Below are 25,064 nucleotides of genomic sequence, written 5' to 3'. Positions count from 1 at the left end.
AAATGTGAGAGAACTCACTTGCCATCACCAAAATGTCACTTGCCTTCCTCTTGGCCCTTGAAGTGCCTTCTTGCACGAGCCGAGACAGCGTGTGATGCTCATTCTCCCCTGCCATCATCTTCCTCCACGTGCTCGGATCACTGCAGCAAGATCGGTCAAGTACGGAAACGCCCTTTGGTTGGTCGAAAGACACGCGAGAATCTCCAACATGTGGTTTACAAGTACTTTCTCCCTGATCTTTTCCATGGCCAATTCAATTAAGCCTTCTCCTATCGCTATCTCCTTGCCCTCATCACCGTGCAACGTTAAGTTGGAGTATACCGCAATGACGACCTCTACCATTTCCAGAGTGCCGCCTCTCTCCAGCAGATACTTGAGTGCCCGCAGGTAGACAACTAGTCATTAGGCAGCAAATGTTTTTTCCCATGCCTATAGACACGGAGAATCAAAGTAGCGACTCCACGCGAATGTGCAACGTGCTTCATAACGTTGCTGTCACGGAGGCAGAGGATCGCGATGATGAAAATATTAGTGTATTTGTCCTTACGGGGTCCAGGGAGATCTTCCATCATCATCGTGCTGTTTATTATTACGCGTGATAGACTTTGTTAAGGCCCACTCGAAGTCTTCGGGAAGTCTACTTTCTCGTGGTAGACTGATACAATGGTTCTTGCACCAGCTCTCTATCATGTTGCGGAGCACAAGGTTTGGTATAAGAGCACTTTCATCTTAGTTATAGGGCATATAATCTTCCCAGATTCAATCCACATCGGAATAATAGAGTGACGATCATATGTCTGTCCATGAATAAATCAACTCAATATCACCAATTTCAAGGCAGGCTCATTACCCAAAATTCCCCAGAATCAAGGAAAGCCCTAACAAGAACACACATTATACCCCCAATATTACACACACAAACACAATTCAATCGTTGCAAAAAGACCATAATTCCACAATTACAACCAAAACAAGTTCCGAAACCCTAAACACAATAGAAATCCGTGAACAGTGTTTAGCCGAGTCGAGGAGTCCTCTTTCCGCAAGACGAGATACGCCCCGATAGTGCTATCGGATTGACGTTTCATCCTCAAAGATAAAACGACTACGTCTCTGGTGAAGCAGCACCGCTATCAGCAGAGCTCCGACGAACTGGATGGAGGAGAGGGCAGAGCTTCGACAGAAAAATAATGCAGAGAGAGAGATAGCTTATGATGTTGTGTATACTTGTGAATTGGTGTAGAGATACATGGAATGACTAGCCTATTATTTATAGGCTTAGTCCACTATAGGGGTTAACCAGCCATGATGGCTGTCATCATTGCCAGGCTGTAACCGCCGACCGTTACAAGGCGTTACAAACCGTTACGAGAGCTGGAGAGGCTGACCCTGGACGGACGTATCGAGACACACTGCGCGTCAAGGTTCGTTCACGACGTGGACTTCATCACGTGTCAGCCATGCAGGCTTTACCGCATCATACTGACAAGGTGTCATCCCGCTTGGCTCGCTGACATGGAAACGTTGGTGCTCTAAAAGAACTAGACCAACCAGCCTTGGGTCGAACCCAAGCACCAAGGCCCACGACCAGGCCCAAAGAACAATCCAAAGATTAATTGCCAAGATCCAAGTCTAAGTCTAAGGACACGGGCAAGGGCACGAACACGAGCACAAGCACGGGCTCGGGCTCAAGGCTCGCGGCACGCGGTTCGCAGCTCGCGGCGGGGCGGGCGGTAGAGCGTGCGTGTGGGCTCTACAACCCATATTAGTCCACTAGATTTATTACATGCAATAATCATTATTATTAAATACTTGTTTAATAAGCTTTGTTACTTTCAACGTGGGATAATTAACTCACTTCATTAATCCCATGACTTCTCTCATATCTCAATTAAATAGCTCGCAATTTTGCATGACTTTAATCCATTATTTCTTACTGACCGGGAATCGGATTTGAGAAAATGAATATACCACAGTCATTTACTTCGAACGTACATCGACGCTATATCATTTAATTTATTTCATAAAATTAAATGTCTCGTTGGAAATATTATTGGTCAAAGTCCCTTGACCAGACATACGATTCCAACAATCCCCCACATGGGTGGAAATAGCCAAATGCATATGCATGCAGACAAAAGTTCAACCATCGAGAGGTATATAAGCATAAGGATAGGTAGTTGTTGGCTTTGAACCATCCATAGTCAACACCAACGGATACACAAACGGCCTAATAGCGCGATGCTTTGAACTATTCCTCCACGACATGCACCGAGATAATGGTGTTAATATTCAAACACTTCAACCTCATCCGTTCTCACGTTTTGAGTCCTTTGCGGCCTTGGACATCACTTTTGATTCATAAGTGTGTTATTTGAAGCAGCCACACTTCACACTTACGTAAGTGATTCCTAATCGAGTATCTTGCCTTACTCGATCTCCTTGAGAACTCAATCTCCTCGAGATCCTTAGGAGTCATTAAAAGTCATAGACTTAGCCTCACCACTAGGTAAGTTTTTCAACACTATATTGTCCTTCTAGGGAATAGATATAGATGAGTGTTTCACACGAACTCTCATAGCTTAATTTTCCCATTGAACTAAGTTTTTGGGATCTCCAGTCATCATGGTTGGGTTATCACTATGACAATTCTTTAATTAGTGGATTTCAAACCTATTCCCTCTAGCAACTCATTCATTTGATCACGGTTTAACCCTTTGGTTAGCGGATCCGCTAGATTATCTATTGACTTCACATAGTTAATTGTAACCACCCTTGTTGTGATCAAATGTCTCACGGTATTATGTCGTCGACGTATATGTCGAGACTTACCGTTATAGAAGCAATTGTTTGTCCTTCCAATAGCTACTTGGCTATCACAGTGGATCAAAACTGGTGGCACTGGCTTATTAGACCAACATGAAATATCTTCAAGAAAGTTCTTAAGCACTCGGCTTCCTCACTAGCTTTATCTAAAGCTATGAATTCTGATTCCATGGTTGATCGGCCTATACATGTCTGTTTCGTGGATTTCCACGAGACAGCACCACCCCCAATAGTAAAGACGTATCCACTTGTTGAAAATGAGTCTTTATTGTCGATATCCAATTTGCATCACAGTACCCTTCACGGTACAAGCAATGTCTGATCGAGTGCAATTAGTCAAGTACATAATGCACCCGATGACCTATGCATATTTTTCTTATGCAAAGGGCTCGCCTTTGTTCTTGCTTAAGTGAACGTCGAGTTCAATAGGAGTCTTAACTGGCACGCCATCATCGGCATTGAATTTCTTCAATATTTTCTCAACATAATGTGATTGTGTTAAGATGATTCTGTCAGATGTTCTTAGAATCTTCATTCCAAGAATTACATCGGCTAGGCCCTGTTAGGTTTGGTATACTGAAAAGTATGTTTCGAGCACGAATAAGCACGAATAGAGTCTTGCTAGTATACGAAAAACTCTACAATCCACTTTTAACCCGATTCAGTATTATTCGAGTAGTTATGCACGAATAGAATCACCATCTTTATTACATTGTGTTTGCTTGTGCATTTATATGATTTTTTACGAACATTTAAATGCATAAGAAGTAAACAAAGTCTAAGTCTTTTGCTTAGTAGACTGGTTGTAGGCGTCATCCACTTTAAAGTAACACGGTCGGTTCTATGCAATGCTTTGCAAAAGAGTAAGAAGAATTTCACAACCTAGATAGCCTTTGGCTACCTAACGTGAAATGTTGCAATGTCAGTCCAATATTTCTTAATCAACATACGTTAGCACTGAATGGTATAGCACTGAACGAATCTAACAACAAGACATGTCTTCATGCTATCTACTGGAAGACTAGGTCTTGATAAATAACTATTTCTTAATCAACATACATTATTGATAATGCACTACTTTGATTTATCAAATGGTGCGGGCGCAACCCAATAATCCTGATATATTGGGTAGTAGTAGTAATTAATATCTAGCGGTGCTAGGATTGCTATTATGTTGAATCGCGCGCCTGGTGAGTCTGGCTTGATAATGTCCTCAAGAGGAGCTCGAACAAGTTTTTATTATTCGGAAACTGGCCAGTTAGAATTTAATTATTCCATGAATAATAAATAAGTGTTTCTTGCTAAGTCCACTCTTGGAAATAATAAGATGTTAATTAATTAAGTCCATAGTGACATTAATTAATTAATTGACATTTCTATCTTAAGCGCGTGAAATAATCATTTAAAAAAAAGGAAGCATGGATTACTTATAATTTCGGATTTGGATGGGCAGTGCAATATTACTTATGTAGTGGCTACTCGTAATATTCCAATATAAGCTTGTATTAGATTGTGGGTTCAATTTAATTAGTAAAAAGCTAATTGGGGGAGGCCATATCCAAAACCTTCCATAGATCCCTAACTAGGCCCAATATGTAACTATTATAAATAGAAGAATAAAGAAGACATAAATTAATTAATTTTTGAGATGGAAGATTTCGTCCACTCTCAAATAGAGTAGAAGACGATTTTTTCTTATGATTTCTCCTCCGTGAGATTTTCCGCTCCTCCTCCGTGAGAAAGTTAAGTCTTCTTTATTCGAGTCCTAGTATTTTGATAAGATCAGCCCACCCTGATATTGGAATACAATTCAAGAACCAGTCAGAAGATCCGATGTCTAGTATTGAAGATCATCGTGGAGAAGGCGCAAGCAATCGACGATTCTTTGGAGAATCAAATCGCTAACTCTAAATCGTAGTATTCATGTTTAGGATTTATATTATTTGAGCATGAATTATTTGCGTTCTAGCATGCAATTATTTGTTTAACATGTGAATTGATTAATCGCATAATCGGTCAAATAGATCCTTATCTGATTTATTTGTTATGTACAAGTCTTCCGCTGTGCAAGGGGCACCAAATCCCAACAGACCAATGTCTTTCATGTCAAAATTTCTCTTTAACATGCCATTTGTATCGTTAATCACTAGAGTGTTACTACCCAAGATTAACATATCATCAACGTATAGACACACTATAACATGACCGTTATCAGTGCTCTTAATGTAGACACATTTGTCGCATTCATTGATTTTAAACCCATTTAATAACATCACATTATCGAAGTTCAAGTGCTATTGCAACGGCACTTGTTTCAATCCATATAGGAACTTTACGAGTTTGCATACCTTTTTCTTTTGTCCAGGTACCACAAACCCTTCGGGTTTTTTTTTTCCACACACACACACATACACATCGGACACACAACCACACGCACATCGGAGTTCGAGATACATTGGCAAGCGAACCAGCCTCTTCCAGCCCATCGTGTCCGCACGAACTAGCCCACCCCAGCCCTTCGTGGCCCCAACGAACTAGTCTTCTTCCCAGCTGGTACTAGGCTTGTAAGCTATCTACCACCTCGTGGCCCCCAAACGAACTAGCCTTCTTCGCAGCCGGTACTAGACCGGTAAGTTATCCACCTCCAGACGGGTCCCGGGCATGTAAGTTGACCACCCTCAGACAGGTCCAGGCCTGCACGCTTGCAAAGTCTCAAGGCAACAAGCCTTGAGCCCACAAACCCTTCGGGTTGTTCCATAAAGATTTCATCTTCTAATTCACCATTTAGAAACGCAGTCTTTACATCCATTTGATGAATCTGAAGATTGTGCAGTGCAGCAATCGCGAGAAGCACTCGGATAGATGTAATCCTCGTTACAGTTGAATAGGTATCGAAGAAGTCGTGTCCTTCCTTTTATTTAAAACCCTTTACCACCAGTCGGGCTTTATATTTATCAACTGTTCCATTGGCCTTCAATTTTCTTTTAAGGACCCATTTACATCCTAAAGGTTTCGCACCTTCAGGTAGATCAACCAACACCCAAGTGAGATTTAGCAAAATTGAATCAATTTCACTTTGAACAGCTTCTCTCCAATGTAACCCGTCTGGGCCATCAAAGACTATCTTTATTGATGTTGGTTCTTCAGCCAACATAAAAGCAATGTAGTCAGGACCAAATGTTTTTGGTGTTCTGACCCTACTACCACGCCTTAGTACTATATTATTTGGATCGGGCCTTGCACGCTTGCACGATTCAGGTTCTTCATCCACTGATTTAGAACTAGTGGCTTCTTCTTCAATTCTCGCCTCAGAATTGGTTGCGACCTCTTCTTTGTCTTTGCAAGGAAATGTATTTTCAAGAAATACAGCATTCCTTGACTCAATAGTTGTTCCTACTGTTATAGTCGATATTTCAGACTTGTGAACAACAAATCGATATGCACTACTGTTAAGTGCATATCTAATGAAGATACAATCAACTGTTTTAGGGCCAATTGTAACTTCTTTGGGCGGGGGAACCATCACCTTCGCCAAACACCCCCACACTTTGAGGTATTTGTAGGATGGTTTCCTTCCCATAACTAATAAGGAGTGATGTCATTTCCTTTGAGTGAGGTTTTGTTTAGGATATAGTTGGTTGTCAAGATAGCCCCCCACATGTTATGAGGCAATCCTGAACTAAGTAGCATCGCATTCATCATCTCTTTTAGAGTTCGACTTTTGCGTTCTGCAACACCATTAGATTTGGTGAGTATGGAGCAGTTGTTTGATGAATTAACTCCTCAAACAGGGCTACATATTCGCGTCATCTATCACTTTGAATCGCTTTGTTTTTACAACCAAGTTGATTCTCAACTTCGTTCTTATAATTTTTGAACGCTTCAATTGCTTCATCTTTACTTCTTAAAAGATAAATGTAGCAAACCTTGTGCAATTATCTATAAAAGTAATAAAATATTTTTTACCACCTCTAGTTTGCACCATCTTTAAATACATCCGTGTGAATTAATTCAATGAGTTTTGTGTAATGTATTAAATATGAAACATTTGATTTTTCGCACTTGTTTTGGAAAAATTATACTCCCACCGTCTCAGAAAATTTGTCACTTATTTTCATTTTCGTTCGTCCCTAAAAATTTGTCACCTTTCACTTTTACTATTTTTGGTAGTAGACCTCACATTTCACTAACTCATTCCCACTCACATTTTATTATAAAACTAATATATAAAAGTAGGACCCATAAGTCACTAACTTTTTCAACCCACTTTCTATTACATTTTTTAAAATCTGTGCCGAGTCAAATGGTGACGAATTATGGGGACAGAGGGAGTAATAAATAACAAAAGTGGTGAAAAAAATAAAATAAGAGAGAGAATAATGTAGAGGAGAGTCCCCTTTATATTATTCTCTTTTTTTACTTTATTTTTTCTCCACTTTAACTATTTATTATCATTTTTTCAAAATATGTGTGAAAATCTAACGTTTCATATTTAATGGGACATACAAAAATTTAGAAGGGGAAGGAAAGATGAATGAAGATTTGATTCATAATTTATTAAAATGAGATAAATAGTATTAATCTTATATACCAAATATTATACTAAAATTATCACCTAATCTAGTTAACCAAACAACCTTTCTAAATCCAATACTAATTCTATCTTAGATAAGGCCCATCTTACACTTATCTCAGATTGTATTTTCCTATTATTTAGTATCATGAACTGAAGAACCACATAGGATACATGCTTTCATTAGATGTGCTTATACATAATCAAAATTGAACATATCTATCTCAAAATTATGATAGCCAAGCTTAAACCTTAAATAGTACTACTACTCTGGTAAATATTTGCCTTATCAAAAAGTGAAATATACTCTTCCAAAAATTAACATATTCCAAAAGAAAAAGATATATAAAAAGGTAAATAATTTTTAAAAAATAAAATAATAGTATAAAACACATTAAAAAACATAAAATGTAATACCTTCTCAAATACCTTCCACTTGGAGAATGATTTTTCATGAAAAGAAGGCAAATATGGTAGTTATAACATTTTACATCTCCATTGATGTAGAGGTAAAGATATCTCTTCAAAATGAGAAAGTATATGTTAATCCTAGCTACAGATTGTCGAATGTTGGGAGAGGAAAAATCAAGACTTGGAAATCGAAAGAGAATTTTATTCACCAGAAACGGAAGATGAAAAATTACTGAATAAAGCAGAATAACAAACTATTAAAAGCTCAAAACTAACTAACGGCTATTTTCCATCTAACGGTCAGGATTAAACACGACTAACTAAGTACATCCAACGGCTGTTGAAACGAGTTGTTATAACAGCCGAACTCTTCTTCATGTTTTGATCGTTCTCTCCAGACCACGGAGCTGCCGAGCTACCGAACTTGGTGCCGAACTACCGAACTCTAACACCGAACTCGATTAAGCTCGTAACACCGAGCTCTGACACCGAACACCATCACCGAGCTCAAAAAACCGAAGCTATCACAATCTACCAACAAACTCCACCTGTGATAGCGGAGTCACCAACCAGAACTCCTCCTCTCCAGTCCCACCAGTTTCAAACATAGCAGAAACTTTTCCTTAGGTAATGGCTTAGTCAACATATCTGCCGGGTTTTCTGAAGTGTGAACTTTGAAGACTTTCACATTGCCTCTTTCAATCTCCTCCCTAATGAAGTGCAACCTCACGTCTATGTGCTTACTCCTCTCGTGATATACTTGATGCTTAGCCAAGCTCAATGCACTGTTGTTGTCACAACCAATGCTCACACTACATTGCTTTACACCAAAATCCTCCAAAATCCCCTTTAACCACTTGCTTTCTTTCACAGCAGATGTCATAGCCATGAACTCAGCCTCTGTGGTTGATAATGCAACCACTCCCTGCAAGCTGCTTTTCCAGCTGATGACGGATCCATACAAAGTAAATAGGAACCCAGACTGAGATCTCCTGGTGTCTAAGTTACCAGCAAAATCAGAGTCACACCAGCCAACCAAAGCATCCCCTTCATGGTCTTCTCCTCCCTTGAACAGAATACCAACATCCGATGCTCCTTTCAAGTATCTCATCAACCACTTCAGTGCAGCCCAATGCTCCTTACCATGGTTGGACATATATCTACTTGTTACTGAAATAGCTTGTGCCACATCCGGCCTTGTACTAATCATAGCATACATGATGCTACCAATGATGCTAGCATAAGGGATCTGTCTCATCTCATCTTCCTCAGCCTTACATTTTGGTTTCTGGTCTGCAGACAATTTATATTGTTGGCTCATAGGAACTGAGACTTCCTTGATGTTACTCATCTGGAACCTCTTGAGTATTCTCTGCACATAATCAGTTTGAGACAACACAATCTCTCTCTTCTTTCTATCTCTGAAAATAGACATACCCAGAATTCGTTTTGCAGAGCCTAAATCCTTCATCTCAAAAGCATTACTGAGATCAGCCTTAACTTTCTGAATTTCTTTCAAACTTGCTCCAGCCAAGAGCATATCATCCACATATAAGAGTAAGTATGCCACAGCAGCTCCACCTACACTCTTAATGTAGACACACTCATCATAGCTTGATTTCAGAAAACCACTCTTAACCATGTGATCATCAAACTTCTTATGCCACTGCCTACTTGCTTGTTTCAGACCATATATGCTCCTTTTCAACAAGCACACCTTTCCCTCATCACCTGGCCTCTCAAAGCCTTTTGGTTGTGCCATATAGATGGTTTCTTTCAAGTCTCCATGCAAGAAGGCTGTCTTGACATCAAGTTGTTCAAGCTCCCAATCTCTTCTTGCAACAATAGCCAACAAGATTCTGATACTAGTGTGTTTCACAACAGGTGAAAACACTTCATCATAGTCAATACCATGTTCTTGTGTGAAACCCCTAGCAACCAACCTTGCTTTAAATCTGACACTTTTACCATCAGCTCCTTCCAGCTTCTGTTTGAAAATCCATTTGCAACTCACTACCCTTCTACCATTGGGCCTTTCCACCAGCACCCAAGTCCCATTTCTAAGCAGTGAATCAATCTCCTCAATCATGGCTTGCATCCATTTTTCTGCATCTTTACTGTCCATAGCCTCTTCATAAGTGCTTGGCTCTGAGAACTCTATTTCCTCAGCTACTAGTAATGCATAAAACAGGAACTCAGCATCAGAGTATCTCTCTGGTGGCTTTCTGATCCTTTTACCTCGGTCTCTAACCAGCTTATAGCTTCCTGGCTCATTTGGTGTTGCTGCCGTCTGAGTTGGTTGTCCAAGATCAGAGGCATCAGGAAACTCAGATTCTCTTTCATCTTCATCCTGCTGCTCCTGTTGAACTCCCCCAATCTCCACCTCAAATCCAGAACTATCTACTGCAGTCTCTGAATTTTTCTTAAAAGGCAGCTCACCTTCCCAGAAAGTTACATCCCTACTTATCACAACTCTTTCATTTCCTGGCTCCACACACCACAACCGATAGCCCTTCACACCCGATTGGTATCCAATCATAACACATTTTAGGGCCCTTGCTTCCAATTTACCTTGCTTCACATGAGCAAAAGCTTTACAACCGAAAGTCCTCAAGCCATCATAGCCACTATGCTTCCCATACCATCTGAAATCTGGTGTGTCCCCTCCAATGCTGGAAGAAGGACATTTATTGATCAGTTTAACAGCTGTGGATGCAGCCTCTGCCCAGAACCGCTTCTTCATCCCAGCAGCCAAGATCATGCATCTAACTCTCTCAAGGATAGTGCGGTTTACCCTCTCGGCCACTCCATTTTGTTGCGGATTTAATGGAACTGTTTTGTGTCTTTTGATGCCTTTTGATTTGCAAAACTCATCAAACTCTTTGGACAGAAACTCCAACCCGTTATCTGTCCTCAAGCATTTCAAACTCAGCCTTTTCTCTGCCTCAACCTCACTGCACCATGTTTTGAAACAGCTGAAAGCCTCTGACTTCTGCTTCAATATGTAAATCCAGACCTTTCTACTGAAATCATCTATGATGCTCATGTAGTATCTGCCACCTCCAATTGAATTCTCCTGTGCAGGCCCCCAAAGATCACTATGGGCATAATCTAGAGGCATTGTTGAAGAATGTGTGCTGTTGGGATATGGCAACTTCTTGGCTTTCCCTAACACACACTCCTCACATTGAGTTGTATCAGTCTGATCTGAGCATTGCAATACACCCTTCTTGACCAGTTCCTTTATACTACCAATTGCTGGGTGCCCCAATCTGGTATGCCACAGACTCAAAGAATCACCAACCACATTGTGTGCATGCCCTGAGTCTCTTCTCTGAACAGCAGCCATCATGTAATATAGACTGCCTTTTCTAGTTGCCTTCAAGATAGATCTTCCTGCCTTACTAACAACCATCTGCCCACCTTCAGAGACAAATCTGCATCCCTTTCTTTCAAGAGAGCCTAAGGATATTAGATTCCTTTTAACATCAGGAATATACCTAACATCACTCAGAGTCACCATACACCCATTCTCCATCTTCAACTTGATGGTACCTATGCCTTTTATCAAGCACACTTGGTTGTTGCCTAGAATGACAGTTCCTGTTGACTCTTTAATGTCTTCGAACCAGTCCAGATTCGGGCTCATGTGGAAGCTACACCCTGAATCCATTATCCAAGATTCCTTTCCCTTTTCCTCCATCACATTCAAAGCAACAGAAACTTCATCCTCTTCGCAATATTCTGCTGTGTTGACAGCTTTTCCTCCCTCAGCCGCTTGCTTTTTCTTCCACACGAAGCAGTCCTTTTTGAGGTGCCCTGGTTTCTTGCACCAGTGGCAGGACCGAGTTTCTCTCCCCTCCGAGCTTGAAGGCTTAAACTCATTATTTTGGTTTTTCTTGAAACTCTTATTCTTGAATTTCTTGACATTGAGACTCTCAGCATGTGTCTCCAATGCCTTCCCACCTGTCAATCGCAGCATCTCTTTCGCCATCAACGCAGCATGAACCTCGGCATATGTGATTGGCTTATCTCTGCCGTAGATTATTGCATCGCTTAGCTGATCATACGAACTTGGCAACGCATTCAAGACCAGTATAGCCTTGTCTTCATCCGTGATCTTCACATCCACGGACCCAAGATCATCAATGATCTTATTAAAATCTTCCAATTGTTCGACGATCGATTTTTCGGCTACAAAATTGTACGAATACAGTCTCTTCTTCATATAAAGCCTATTGGCCAGGGATTTTGCCAAATAGACCTCATCTAACTTCGCTAGCACCTCAACCGCCGTGGTCGCTTCTTGAACCTCCCTCAGAACTTTATCACTGAGACAAAGAATAACCGCACTGTGAGCTCGCTGTATCATTTCATCGAACTTCGCCTGTGCTTTCTCATCAAGAACTGGCGCATTCTCCTTATCTACCGGAGCCAAAACCGCCGCCAAACCACGATCGATCAGAATCGCTTTCATTTTCATCTTCCACAGACCGTAATCATTCTTGCCTGTGAATTTCTCAGCCTCAAGCCTTGTCGCCATCGAGATCGTTTGAATCGTCCGCAAACCAACCTCCTTTCACCTCTTTCCCACAGACGGCGCCAATTGTTAATCCTAGCTACAGATTGTCGAATGTTGGGAGAGGAAAAATCAAGACTTGGAAATCGAAAGAGAATTTTATTCACCAGAAACGGAAGATGAAAAATTACTGAATAAAGCAGAATAACAAACTATTAAAAGCTCAAAACTAACTAACGGCTATTTTCCATCTAACGGTCAGGATTAAACACGACTAACTAAGTACATCCAACGGCTGTTGAAACGAGTTGTTATAACAGCCGAACTCTTCTTCATGTTTTGATCGTTCTCTCCAGACCACGGAGCTGCCGAGCTACCGAACTTGGTGCCGAACTACCGAACTCTAACACCGAACTCGATTAAGCTCGTAACACCGAGCTCTGACACCGAACACCATCACCGAGCTCAAAAAACCGAAGCTATCACAATCTACCAACAGTATAATACATTCTCAAATACCTCTCACCTTGAAGGATGATTTTTTATGAAAAAAAGATAAATATGATAGTTATATAACTTTATCTCTCCATTTACCTCTTCCCTTAGAGAGGCTCTTAGCGGAACCATTTAACTTTACTGCTATAAAACTATATCATTTAGGGAATATTATTTATTTAATTTGACGGCAAATATTCCAATTTACATATGATCTACAAATGTTATTCCCGTCATCAATTAATTTTGATTTATGAATTATGAGGCCACAATGAGTGATGAATCGGTTACACGATTATATGTAATCAAATCAAAATCGGTCAACTTAATCAATAACCGACAAAAATACCATTTCATATTAACTAATTAGCTTAAATAACCTTAAATCAAAAGCCTAAACTCTTACAAAACCAAGAGCCCATAGTAAAAAATAGATATAGATTTGAAGTAAGTATATGATTAAGGTTTCTATAAATACTCAGTTATTTCAATAAGAGTGAACTACAAAACTAGTACCAAAAACTAGTACCAAAAAATGGGGTTTGCACATTTTTGTAGCCAATATTTATAAAATTACATTTTCAGTTATAAAGTTTCATAAATTCCAAATTCAGTCCCGATTTTTATTATTCTACCCTTTAGCCCTTGAGGGGTATATTTGTCCATTTAGTTTGATTTGAGGACCAAACTTGTGATTTTTGAATGTTTATGTACTTCTTTTGTGATTTGTTAAGGACCAAAAATTTTTGTGGTATTATTAAATTTTTGTATATTCAAATTATTTAAATCTTTAGTGTTATTTAAATTATTGCATTATAATCAGAAAATTAATATGTATTTATAATATTATTTAAAATATATTGAGTGGTTTATTATTAAAGGATTCATTTTTAATGCTTGATTGCAATAATAATTTATAATTTGTTAGATATGATTTATCTACCTGAATCAAGTTGTAATTTATTTTGAATTAAGTTGTAGTTTATTTTATTTAAATGACTTTGTTTAAATTATCGTTGCAATCAAGCACATTCTCTCTATCTCTCTTCTCCCACTAGCTATTTTTCACACATTTATTTTTCTCTATTTATCTTATACTACTATTTCTCTCTTTTTTGATAACTACTATACGTTATCTTATACTGCTATTTCTCTCTTTTGATAACTACTATACGTTAGTATCAATAATTATTATTTGAAAATATTGATTAAGACTTTAAGAGGAATAGGTAAGTATGTAAATAGCCATAAAGTAAACATATAGTAATATTTAACTTAAAAAATAGATTGAGAAATCTAAATTGTTTTCAAAATTAGCTCTTACTATGAACACCATAACTCTGAAAATTTGATAAAATCCTTACATAGAAAATCAAGAGGTAGATTCAAACGAACTCCTAAAGGAATATTTGGAGCGTGATTCCTTGAAAGCCTCTGAAAATTTCTTTAATTCCTCCCTAGACGTAGTTTGGTCTCCCGTTGACCAACTTGTCGATTCGTAGTCTGCCAATGCCTCGATTCTATTAATTAAACTGGATGGATCATCCACGTTGCTACTCCGCGGCCGCGACCCATTACTGGTGGCGGCCATGGTCATATTCCCTCGGGAGTATGACCTTGGGACGTCGAAGGACCTGCGGGACCCGCTCCTGGAAAGGATCGACGACGCCTTGATGATGTCATTGCCCCCGGCGTCCACCACCCTTGGTGAGCCCGCTGGGTATTCGCACGACAAGCGTCCCGGGATATTATCCGCGGATGGGGTGCGATCCACCAAGGGAGTCTGGCGTCGGGAGCTTTTCCCGAGGAGTAGCCGTCTGAGCTTGCCGAAAATTTTGGCCTTCCCGGGCTTGCTTGTGGACGGGAGATCCAAGTCACGCTCGTCGGTCATGCACGAGTTTTGAGACGAAGACCATTGGTCGGATTCGAGGTAGTTGGAGTCGATGGTCTTTGGCTCTTTGTTGGCGTATTCGAGTAGGAGCTTCTTTATCTTCTCCTCCGACTTAGGGCTCAGGTTTCGGGCAATGCTATTCCCGGCCGGTTGGTAGTTCTTTAGCTCGTTGCTGAGGCACGCGTTGATCCATCGTAGGAAGATCAACTCCTCCACGTCCGTCGCCTTCTCCGCCTTCATCCGTTCAACCTCCTCTCTCCACTCTTTGTTCTCTTGCTTTAGATGGAAGCTCTCTTCCTTCAGCTCCACCACCTATTATACAAAACAACATTTTATACCCTTTTTAAACTGAAGGGTAAAACAAGGAAAAAAGATATCAAATGAGTAGTACTCTTTTGTTTTTTATCGTATGGATCAGTTTTGAAGTTCACTCTTATGAAAAAACAGACACGCTGAAAGGCGTACCTCTTCGTTATCCACGGCGTTCTCAGCGAGCATCTGCACGTACTCGAGCTTCTGCGCGAGCTCGATGTTCTCGAGCTTCAAGATATCATTGCACTTCCTCATCTCCTCGAGCTCCAGCCTCAGCTCGCACGCCTCCTCGAGCTGCTGCTTCATCTCCAAATCCACCTCCGCCGTCTTCATTTCATGATCCTGCACCATCGCCAGCCGATCCTGCAGGCTCAGAATCTGCTCCTTATTCTTCTCGGCCTCCGCCCTCAGCTTCTTCCTCAGCGTCTTCATCTTCGCCTTGGCTGCCTCCAGCTCGGCCGTGGCATTGGCGTGGTCAGCCGCCTGAGCCTCCAGCCGCCTGTTGTCGAGCAGCAGCGACTCGATCTTTAGATTGTACAGCTTCGCCTCCATGGTGTTCAGCCGGAGGCGGTTCTGGAGCTCGATCACCGCTGTCTGCTGCTCCTTGATCCCGTAGTATTCGAGGAGCTGGAGCTCCTGGTTCCTGTCCTTTTCTTCAAGGAATTTCACCCGGTTGCGTAGCCTACGCACCTCCCGCTCCTGCCCCTCCTCGTCCGAGTCGTTCTTCTTCAGACACGGATCGTCTTCGGAATTCAACGAGAGGATTCTTCTATGCTGTTGATTATTCTGCAGTCCAAAAAAAAATTGCAATCAGATGATAACTATCTTAAATTGATAACTGACAACTATATCAACAACCTAGGACGTTGACATAAAGTGTATGTCAACTAAATGTAGTTAACCTGTTGACATGTAAATATAGACGTGAACAGATGTTCTTCACCTGATCATCGCTAATTTCCTTTCTTGAATCGACATTTCTTCCATGACCTATTATTATACATACATGAAATGTCAAGAAAAGAATTATCTCATGTTCTCATTCATCTGAAATTGTAATTGTATTGTACCGTGAGGAAGTTTGATGTTTTTAAATCTATGATAGGTATAGAGAGCCCCACCGAGGGATAAAGCCACAGTCAAGCCAATTTTCAAATGTGTGGCAACCTCCTTTGAATGTTTGACTTCCATTTTCAATCAAAATAAAGAAAAAAAGAATACATTTAGGGGTGGAAATCATATATCAATCTACATGTTTTACCCTCTTCTCCATCATGGCCACCTCTCTCATCTGAGAAACAAACCTATATCAAAAATCAATTTTGTAAATCCCAAAATAATAGACAAAAAATGAGAGACATACAATTTCCCCCTGACTGATTGTGATCGATATATCCAGAGAGATGGCTGTCGGAATTATGGGTTGTTTTTGTTGGCGTCCGTTTTGAGATTATGCTGTTTCTCTTTTTAATGATTAATTTTTGGTTTTCTCTGCAGTTGTTATCTTCATGCTTTTTGTTTTTTTATTTTTCTTTCTAATTTTGGATTGTAGAGTGCACAAAATTTGGTTAATATTTTTTAATTTTTCTGTGATCTACTAATAATGCATTATTACTAGATTAGATTGGTTGACTTTAGCATTTAACATTAGGATTTATGTATATTTATCTTTTTTCTTAAAGATTATCCAACAGATTTAATTATGATTTTCCAACAGATTTACACGACCAGAGTAAATAAGGTGTTTACTATTCCTAGTCATACATTATTACCCATCTCTCAAGTCTTGTATCAAATCATTCAATTATTAACTAAATAAAAAAAACATTAGGAACATGAACGATTAAAGTAAAACATAGGTAGGTATTGAATAAATTAATTAAAATATCATCAAAGTCAACAACTCTAAAAATCCAAGAATCTAAAATTGGTAATTACTTATTCACCAATAACATCAATAACTACAAGAAAAAATATGTTCAACATAAAGTAACCTTGAAAAATCCTTGCGGGGAAGTCTCGACTTCAGTTTTTCTTAAATCATTGTCTTGTTTTGCTTGACCAAGTCTACAAAAGCTCTCATAATGGTGTGTGGGAGTAAGATAAGTGAAATTAAATATGATGTCTCTCCGTCCCATAATAAGAATCCTATTTTGCTATTTTTGTCTATTCCATAATAAGAATCATATTTCCCTTTAACCATAAATGATAAGTAAACCTCATATTTTACCAACTTATTTAACTTATATTTTATTATAAAACTAATATATAAGTGACCCTTATTCTACTAACGTATTAAACTAACTTTTCTTTACGTTTCTTAAAGCATGTGTCATAACTAAATATGACTCCTATTGCGGGACGGAGAGAGTATATTGATATGGTGTTTGTAGAAATCGAGATTTAGGTCCTCATTAATAATTGGGTAGGGGTTAGACTTTAATAAAAGGAAAAGACAAGATTTTTCTTCATTCTTTAATACTCCGTGTGCATATTATTTTGATTTATATCCAATTAATCCAATGCTCTGGTATTACAATAAGCGAAAGCAATGTTTATCGTGGATAAACAAACTTCCTTTAAATTTTAATGTTGATTTTTGCTTTTGGCAATTAAATTTCTTCACTTTAAATCTTGTCCCTTTTTTACCTTCTCTCAATTGGAGTTTGTTTAACACCCCTATGGCCTTTTCATGATCGAATGGATTGATAGCGAAAATGTAAACTTTTAATTATAACACATATTTAAAAAAATATTGGTAAGAACTAGCGAAAAACTTAAAAGAAATTTAAAAGAATTGACATTCTAAATTCCCTTTTATCGATCAATTCCACCTCCTGGTTTCAAAATTCAAAGTTTTCTTGTTGTGATGTGTGGTGGTTTAAAAAGAATAGAGATGTTATATTAAATTCTAATTTCGTAGAGTTTCAAAGCTAACCCTGATTATTTCATTACTTAGTCCTTAATGGCCCACCTACAGATATTTAGATAACATTTTCTAATGTCAAGGTTTCTAATTTCTATCTTTACTTTCTTGAACGTCTTTGAATTATTTTCCAGTATATGAGTATAAAATGATTAAAGATGGGTACTAATTAAAGCCTTAAAGGAGACGCCAATTTTAACATATTGCTATCTGATTAAGTAATTATAAAGATGGGGTACTAAGTAATTATAATTATAACATATTGTTATCTGATTTAAGTATTTATAAAGGTGACGCCAATTTTAATATATTTTCCTTGGATTAATATATTATTATAAAAAATTAGTGATCGATGTTCGTGCTACAGGAGACAGGCCACAGGCCACTTAATTATGTTATTCTTACATTTATTTAGGTCTCCAATTTCACATGTCATTTTCTTTAAACTTGTGTGGGTACATTCAATATATTTTACAATATTAATTTATGATTTAAGTGTTTAGCAAACAGTAATTTTCCTTCACCTCAAATTTTTAGATCACTAATTCGTTTTCCAGTTAACTTATCAAATATCTATACATGTATAAAAGGCGAGTAAAAAAAGGTGAGTTTTGACTAAATTTTGAATAATTTATAAATTTTGAGTGTCACTACAATTAATTTAAATTCATGTAGTAGGAGTGATAATTTTAGATACATACGGCAGTTTCATATGTATAAATGCAATCCACTATGTAAAATAATTAATTTTTCCAATAATGCGTTTATAAATTTTTAGGGTTATTATGTAGTAGTATTAATTTTCCATGCGTTTAGAACATTCAGTAAAAAAAATTAATTTTGATCAATTTAATGCAATAAATGCGCAAATGACTAAACGTTTTTATTCAAATGTTATTAGGGTAGCAACTAGCAAGACAAAATCTATTAGTAATAATTCTATTAATGATTATGATTTGAAATGTCAAAAACTTAAAAATCATTTATTATTAATTTAATTTTATAATAAATGGCATTGGATTAAAAAAAATTGAGAATGCGAAAAGCTACTAATTTACTATAAATTTGTTTGTACAGTGATGATTTACATTCATGGAAACACGAAATCATATTCGATTATGTTCCAGAAGAGAGTTTAGTTCCGTGAGAAGGCTCAAAGAATTAAGGGTGTGTTCCAATTCCATTGTTTGGTATCACAAAAATGTATAGAATTGGAATTGAATTATAATTCCAAATTTTACAATTCCATGATTTGAATTCCATATCAAAAATAGAAAATTGGAATTACACAAAGTCATAAAATTAGATAGCTTCACTACCCCACTACACACATTTCACACACACACACACACACACATTTCACACATTTCACACACTACACACACTACATGCAATTCACACACTACACAAATTTTACACACATTTCACACACTACACACATTTCACACACTTCATACACTACAAAAATTTCATACATTTCACACACTACACAAATTTCACACACTTCACACACTTCACACACTACACAAATTTCACACATTTCCCGCATTACACACATTTCACACACTGCACAAATTTCACACACTACACACATTTCACACACTACACAAATTTCACACATTTCTCGCATTACATACATTTCACACACTACACAAATTTCACACATTTCCTGCATTACACACATTTCACACACTACACACACTACATACATTTCACACACTAAACAAATTTCACACAATACACACATTTCACATATTTCCCGCATTACACACATTTCACACACTACATACATTTCACACACTAAACAAATATCACGCGCTACACACATTTCACACACTACACCCACTACACACATTTCACACACTACATACATTTCACACGCTACAACCAATTCACACACTACACACACTAAACGAATTTCACACACTACACACACTACACAAATTTCACACATTTCACACTATGTACACATTACACAAAATACACACGCTACATACACTATACACAAAATACACATACTACACACATTACACACACAAAATACACACACGACACAAATTTTACACAAAATACACACACTACGCACACTATACCCAAAATACACACACTATTCACAAACCAAACTTTCAAATTTGTTTCAGTTTAAACTTTTGGAAAATTTCATTTTTTTGATTCAGATCAGGAAAAAAAATCTAAAATTGAAAAAAAAATCCAAAAATCGAATGCTTGACATGTGTAAAATATGTGTAAAGTGTGAATGTGTGTGAAATTTGTGTAGTATGTGTAATTCGTTAAATGTGTGTAGTGCGAGAAATGTGTGAAATTTGTGTAGTGTGTGAAGTGTGGGAAATATGTGAAATTTGTGTGTATAGTGTGTGAAATGTGTGAAATTTGTGTAGTGTGTGAAATGTGTGAAATGTGTGTAGTGTGTGAAATGTGTGAAATTTGTGTAGTTTGTGAAGTGTGTGAAATGTGTGAAGTGTGTGCGGTGTGTGTGAAGTGTGTGTATTATGTGTGTATAGTATGTGTATTTTGTGTGAAGTGTGTGTACAGTGTGTGAACGCACAAATTATTCAAATTCAATTTCATATTAATTACTTCACTTTACCAAACATAGGATTTAGAATTGAATTAGAATTCAATTTCTTCCAATTCAATTCCATAGAATTCCAATTTCAATTGCAAGTACCAAACGGAGCCTAATAGAAATTGGTTTTTGACAGGGCAACTTCAACAACATTGCAATTCATTGTTGAATTGAAGTAACTTCAACCATTCTGCATAAGGCATCCCATTCTTCTTCTTTTTGCAATTTTGCACAATATCTATGATTTATAGTGTTGAACTATCGTGATCCCTAATATGTTTTTTTTTTATTTTTTTGAAAATTCATTTACATTCATGGTTTTTTGCTTAGAGCATCCACAACCGTGCTCTTGCCAACGAGCACGGTTGTGGGCCCGACCCCACTTTTTCTGCCTGCTATTAGGCAAGAGCACAACACCTACAGCTGTGTTCTTCCGCAAGGACGAGCACAAGGGTCCCACCATTCCATTATTCAATTTAAATAAAAACATTTCCACAAAATTAAAAGACATTGAAAATACTCTGAATAATATTACAAATTACAATAAAATTAAAAATTACATAATTAAAATCATAAAAATTTAAAAGTACATAATTAAAATCCTAAAATTTAAAAAGTACGTAATTAAAATCCTAAAAATTAAAAATTACATAATTAAATTCATAAGTTACCGAATTTCGTCCAAAAAGATGGTTTTGGGATTAACTTTTTTTAAAAAAATTTTAAAAAAAATTCAAAAAAACGGTAATAAAACGACTATATTTTTGGGAATCCGAAAATAATTTTTTTAAATTTTTGGTATTATTTTTTATTTTTTAAAAAAAAGAAAAAAAGAAAATGCCAACGACCAATAGAAACACGCCACGTCGCCCTGCTCGCTGGCACGGACGTTCTCTATGCATAGAGCACGTCCGTGCCAGCGGCAAGACGCAGCGGTGGACAAGCTCATCCTTGCCAGCGGCAAGGACGGACGGTGAGCGTGTGCTCACCGTTGCAGGTGCTCTTATTATCAAATAGAGGAAGAAAGAGACGTACTTGATTGAACTGGTCAACGAGCAGAACTTGGGTAGGAATAAGTTTGTCATCTGCAAAAAGAAGATAAATATATATTTGGAGAAGAAGATGAGACCGAGCGATTTTTTGGCTAGATAACATGTAGTGGTAGTATTTGTTTGTATGTATATTGGCATATAAATTTCTCAAATGTCCAAATATACAAAAATGAGTTACTGTTATAATTGTGTACTATAATTGTGTAATTCATGAGCTGATTCTTTTCAGCCGAATATCGCTATTTTCTATGTACTACCAAATATTCAAGATTAAAGATTATTGACACAGTAGCATATTTTTTGAATCTGATAATGATTTTTCATTATCTTTCTTTTTATAGTACAGGAATTTTTATGTAATGGTTTTCACATTTTTATTGAAGACTGTTGACAAAGACTTTGTTACATCGTATTCATATGCTATAAGTCTATGAAGTGACTCAAAATTTTGAATTTAAAAATAAATGTGTTATTGTGTGTGGTTTTAAGAAAGTCCCATTTCTCCAGGGCATGTGAAGTTTAATATAAGTACCAAACAATCCTTAAATAAATTTGGTCCAATATAATACTCTAATCAATTAAGAAGGTTGATGGGATTATAAATTTATATTAATCAATTAAAATCAATCAACTAACTGAAATAATAACAAAATAGTAATGTTTGACATTATAATAATTCAAAATTTATTAACAAAATAACAATAATAATAATCATATAAACAAATAAACACATTGATTTAAAAATTAAGAAAACAGATTACTCAACAGAATATAGCTTAGTTTGATAAATTAAGAAAACAGATTACTCAACCGAATATAGGTTAGTTTGATATTTGATTGAAGCTATATTGAAATGAACAAAATTCAATAGTGGTTAGTTTCACTTAAATATAAGATGTAACTAAACTATTCAATTGAATTTAGAAACAATTGAACAAGTCAATAGTGCTTAGATTCACATAAACACACGATGTAACTAAATAATTCAATTAAACTTAGAACTAATTGAGCACATAATCAATTGAACAATTCGAAAATGATTAGATTCATTCAAATATACGACGTAACTAAATAATTCAATTGAACTTAGTGTAAAGTGTAAATTGAACAAATATTCAATTGAGAAATTCAATAGTTCTTAGATTCACTCGATTATAAGATGCAACTAAACAATTCAACTGGACTAGGAGTTAATTAAACATAGAATCAGTTGAGTAGTTCAATAGTGTTAGAATCATTCGATTGTAAGATGTAACAAAAAAGTTCAATTGAACTTAGAGTTATTTGAACATATAATCAGTTAAGCAATTCAATAGTGTTTAGATTAGGGGGGAAAAATATCGAAAAAAATGATATATCGCTCGTATCGTATTGAAAAATATCGAAAATTATCGAATTTTCGGTATATCGTAATTTTCGATACGACACGGTATCGTATCGTAAGTTTTCGATACGATAACGATATGAATTTCCTTATATCGCGATATATCATTTTATATCGAAGATACGATATATATCGGTATTTTCGGTATATCGAATTATATTGAAAATCAATACATATTGAATTATTGAAATATACCGTATATATCAAAATATATTGAAATTTAATATATTTTTGTGTTATTTTTCAGTTTTGAAATTATATTTTTTGATATACAGGTATTTGAAACGGTACGATATTTCGGTATATCGTATCGATCTTTGATATATCGTTCTGAATGATATATTGAATTTCGGTACGATATATCGAAATATCGATACGATAACAATATTTTCGATACGATACACGATACAACGTTTTCGATACGATATATCGTATCGACCCACCCCTAGTTTAGATTCAATCGATTATAAGACGTAACTAAGCAATTCAATTGAACATATAATCAATTGAACAATTCAACAGTGATTAGATTCACTTGAATTGTGTTGAATCTAAAATTCACCTTAATTGTCCAATTACATCTAAAACTAGAATATAAAAGGCAAATAGATTAATTTGATATACTTGACATTTTTTAATTGATACTACTCAATTCAATTGAATCTTAGATAAAAATAGAACAATTTAATATAGTGTTTAGATTCAATTCAATACTATAATATAGTGAATTTTTTAAATTTGAATGAAGTTATACATTAATCACTATTGGATTGTTCATTTTAATCTAAAAATCACCTTAATTGTTCAATTACATTTAATAATAAAATACAAAAAGTAGTAGATTAATTTCTTCAATTATAATTTCAAATAGGATTGATTTTCTTTAATGAGTTTATTAATACAATTATAAAATTTCATTTTTAAGAGTTACAACTAAGATTCGTAGTTATATATTTTAATTTCGTAAATAGGTTTTGTTAATTTATAATTTAATTTCATAGTACTAAGAAAGAAAAATCTTAGTACTAAAATGACAGCCGTCGTACCTTTAGGGCATCTGCAATGGGGCGGACGATAGGCCGCCCGATGCCTCGTGCGCGCCATCGTCCGCTACTGTGGGTGTGGGGACGATGCCCGATACATCGTCCGCGCCCTATAGATCGTCCGCGGACGATACACGGACGATAGGGCATCGTCCACCCTGATACGAGCATTATTAGTTAGATAAATTAGGATTTGCAAATCTTTTCCATATCTTTGTTTTCTTGTTCATTAAGTTAGTTATTAGCATTATAAATAGGAGTTATTGTAATCATTTGAAAAATCAATCAATAATATCAATATTATCGTTCATTCTCTTCTCCAAAGTGAGAAAACCGTCTAGCTCGACGGGAGAGTCAGGCACTCGCCCACGACAGATATTTATCGATCGCCGATCTACGGACGCCGATCAACCCGATAGGAGGTTTATCCTATCAAATTGGTGCTTTCATTGAGAGCTCACCCTCCAAAACACCGATCGAATCACAGCTATGTCGCTGCCCGACGGGAATCCACCGCGCACAGCAACTAGCCACACCGATCGAACCATAGCAACGGCGCTGCCCGACGGGAATCCACCCGCGCATAGCAACTAGTTATGCATTCCACCATCTCGAACCAAAGTTGCACCGCTGCCCGACGGAAGACGTTCCGCGCACAACACCAGATTTGGTTGCCGAGTTCCCACCTTGAGGACAAGGTGGATTTCAACCGCGGGGGAGTTGATACGAGCATTATTAGTTAGATAAATTAGGATTTGCATATCTTTTCCATATCTTTGTTTTCTTGTTCATTAAGTTAGTTATTAGCATTATAAATAGAAGTTATTGTAATTATTTGAAAAATCAATCAAGAATATCAATATTATCGTTCATTCTCTTCTCCAAAGTGAGAAAACCGTCTAACTCGACGGGCGAGTTGGGCACTCACCCGCGACAGATATTTATCTATCGCCGATCTACGGACGCCGATCAACTCGATAGGAGGTTTATCCTATCAAATTAGATGTTAAGGACTCAATTCCTTAACGGTGATCAGCGGTGGATT

At 37.0% G+C, this 25,064-nt stretch overlaps 1 protein-coding gene across 1 annotated transcript; it reads right to left on the bottom strand.

The window, feature by feature from the left end:
* Window positions 1-14,196: 14,196 nt before the first annotated feature.
* On the bottom strand, window positions 14,197-16,246 carry LOC121745774 (protein CHUP1, chloroplastic-like). Its single transcript, XM_042139729.1, has 4 exons — window positions 16,098-16,246; window positions 15,971-16,017; window positions 15,181-15,813; window positions 14,197-15,027 (listed from the first exon to the last, which is right to left on the bottom strand). Exons 1-4 carry the CDS (start codon window positions 16,216-16,218, stop codon window positions 14,197-14,199), a joined length of 1,632 nt encoding a protein of 543 aa, XP_041995663.1. The 5' UTR covers window positions 16,219-16,246.
* Window positions 16,247-25,064: the final 8,818 nt, after the last annotated feature.

The sequence above is a fragment of the Salvia splendens genome, chromosome 8, assembly GCF_004379255.2.
Source record: "Salvia splendens isolate huo1 chromosome 8, SspV2, whole genome shotgun sequence".
NCBI lineage: Eukaryota > Viridiplantae > Streptophyta > Magnoliopsida > Lamiales > Lamiaceae > Salvia > Salvia splendens.
This window is presented reverse-complemented; position numbering and strand designations above follow the sequence as displayed.

Coding starts and splice junctions, on each gene's coding strand:
- LOC121745774 (XM_042139729.1), bottom strand. CDS start 16,218: ATGGAAGTCAAACATTCAAAGGAGGTTGCCACACATTTGAAAATTGGC. Junction 15,814..15,970: donor AGGAAATTAGCGATGATCAG/GTGAAGAACATC, acceptor TTTGGACTGCAG/AATAATCAACAGCATAGAAG. Junction 15,028..15,180: donor ACGCCGTGGATAACGAAGAG/GTACGCCTTTCA, acceptor TTTGTATAATAG/GTGGTGGAGCTGAAGGAAGA.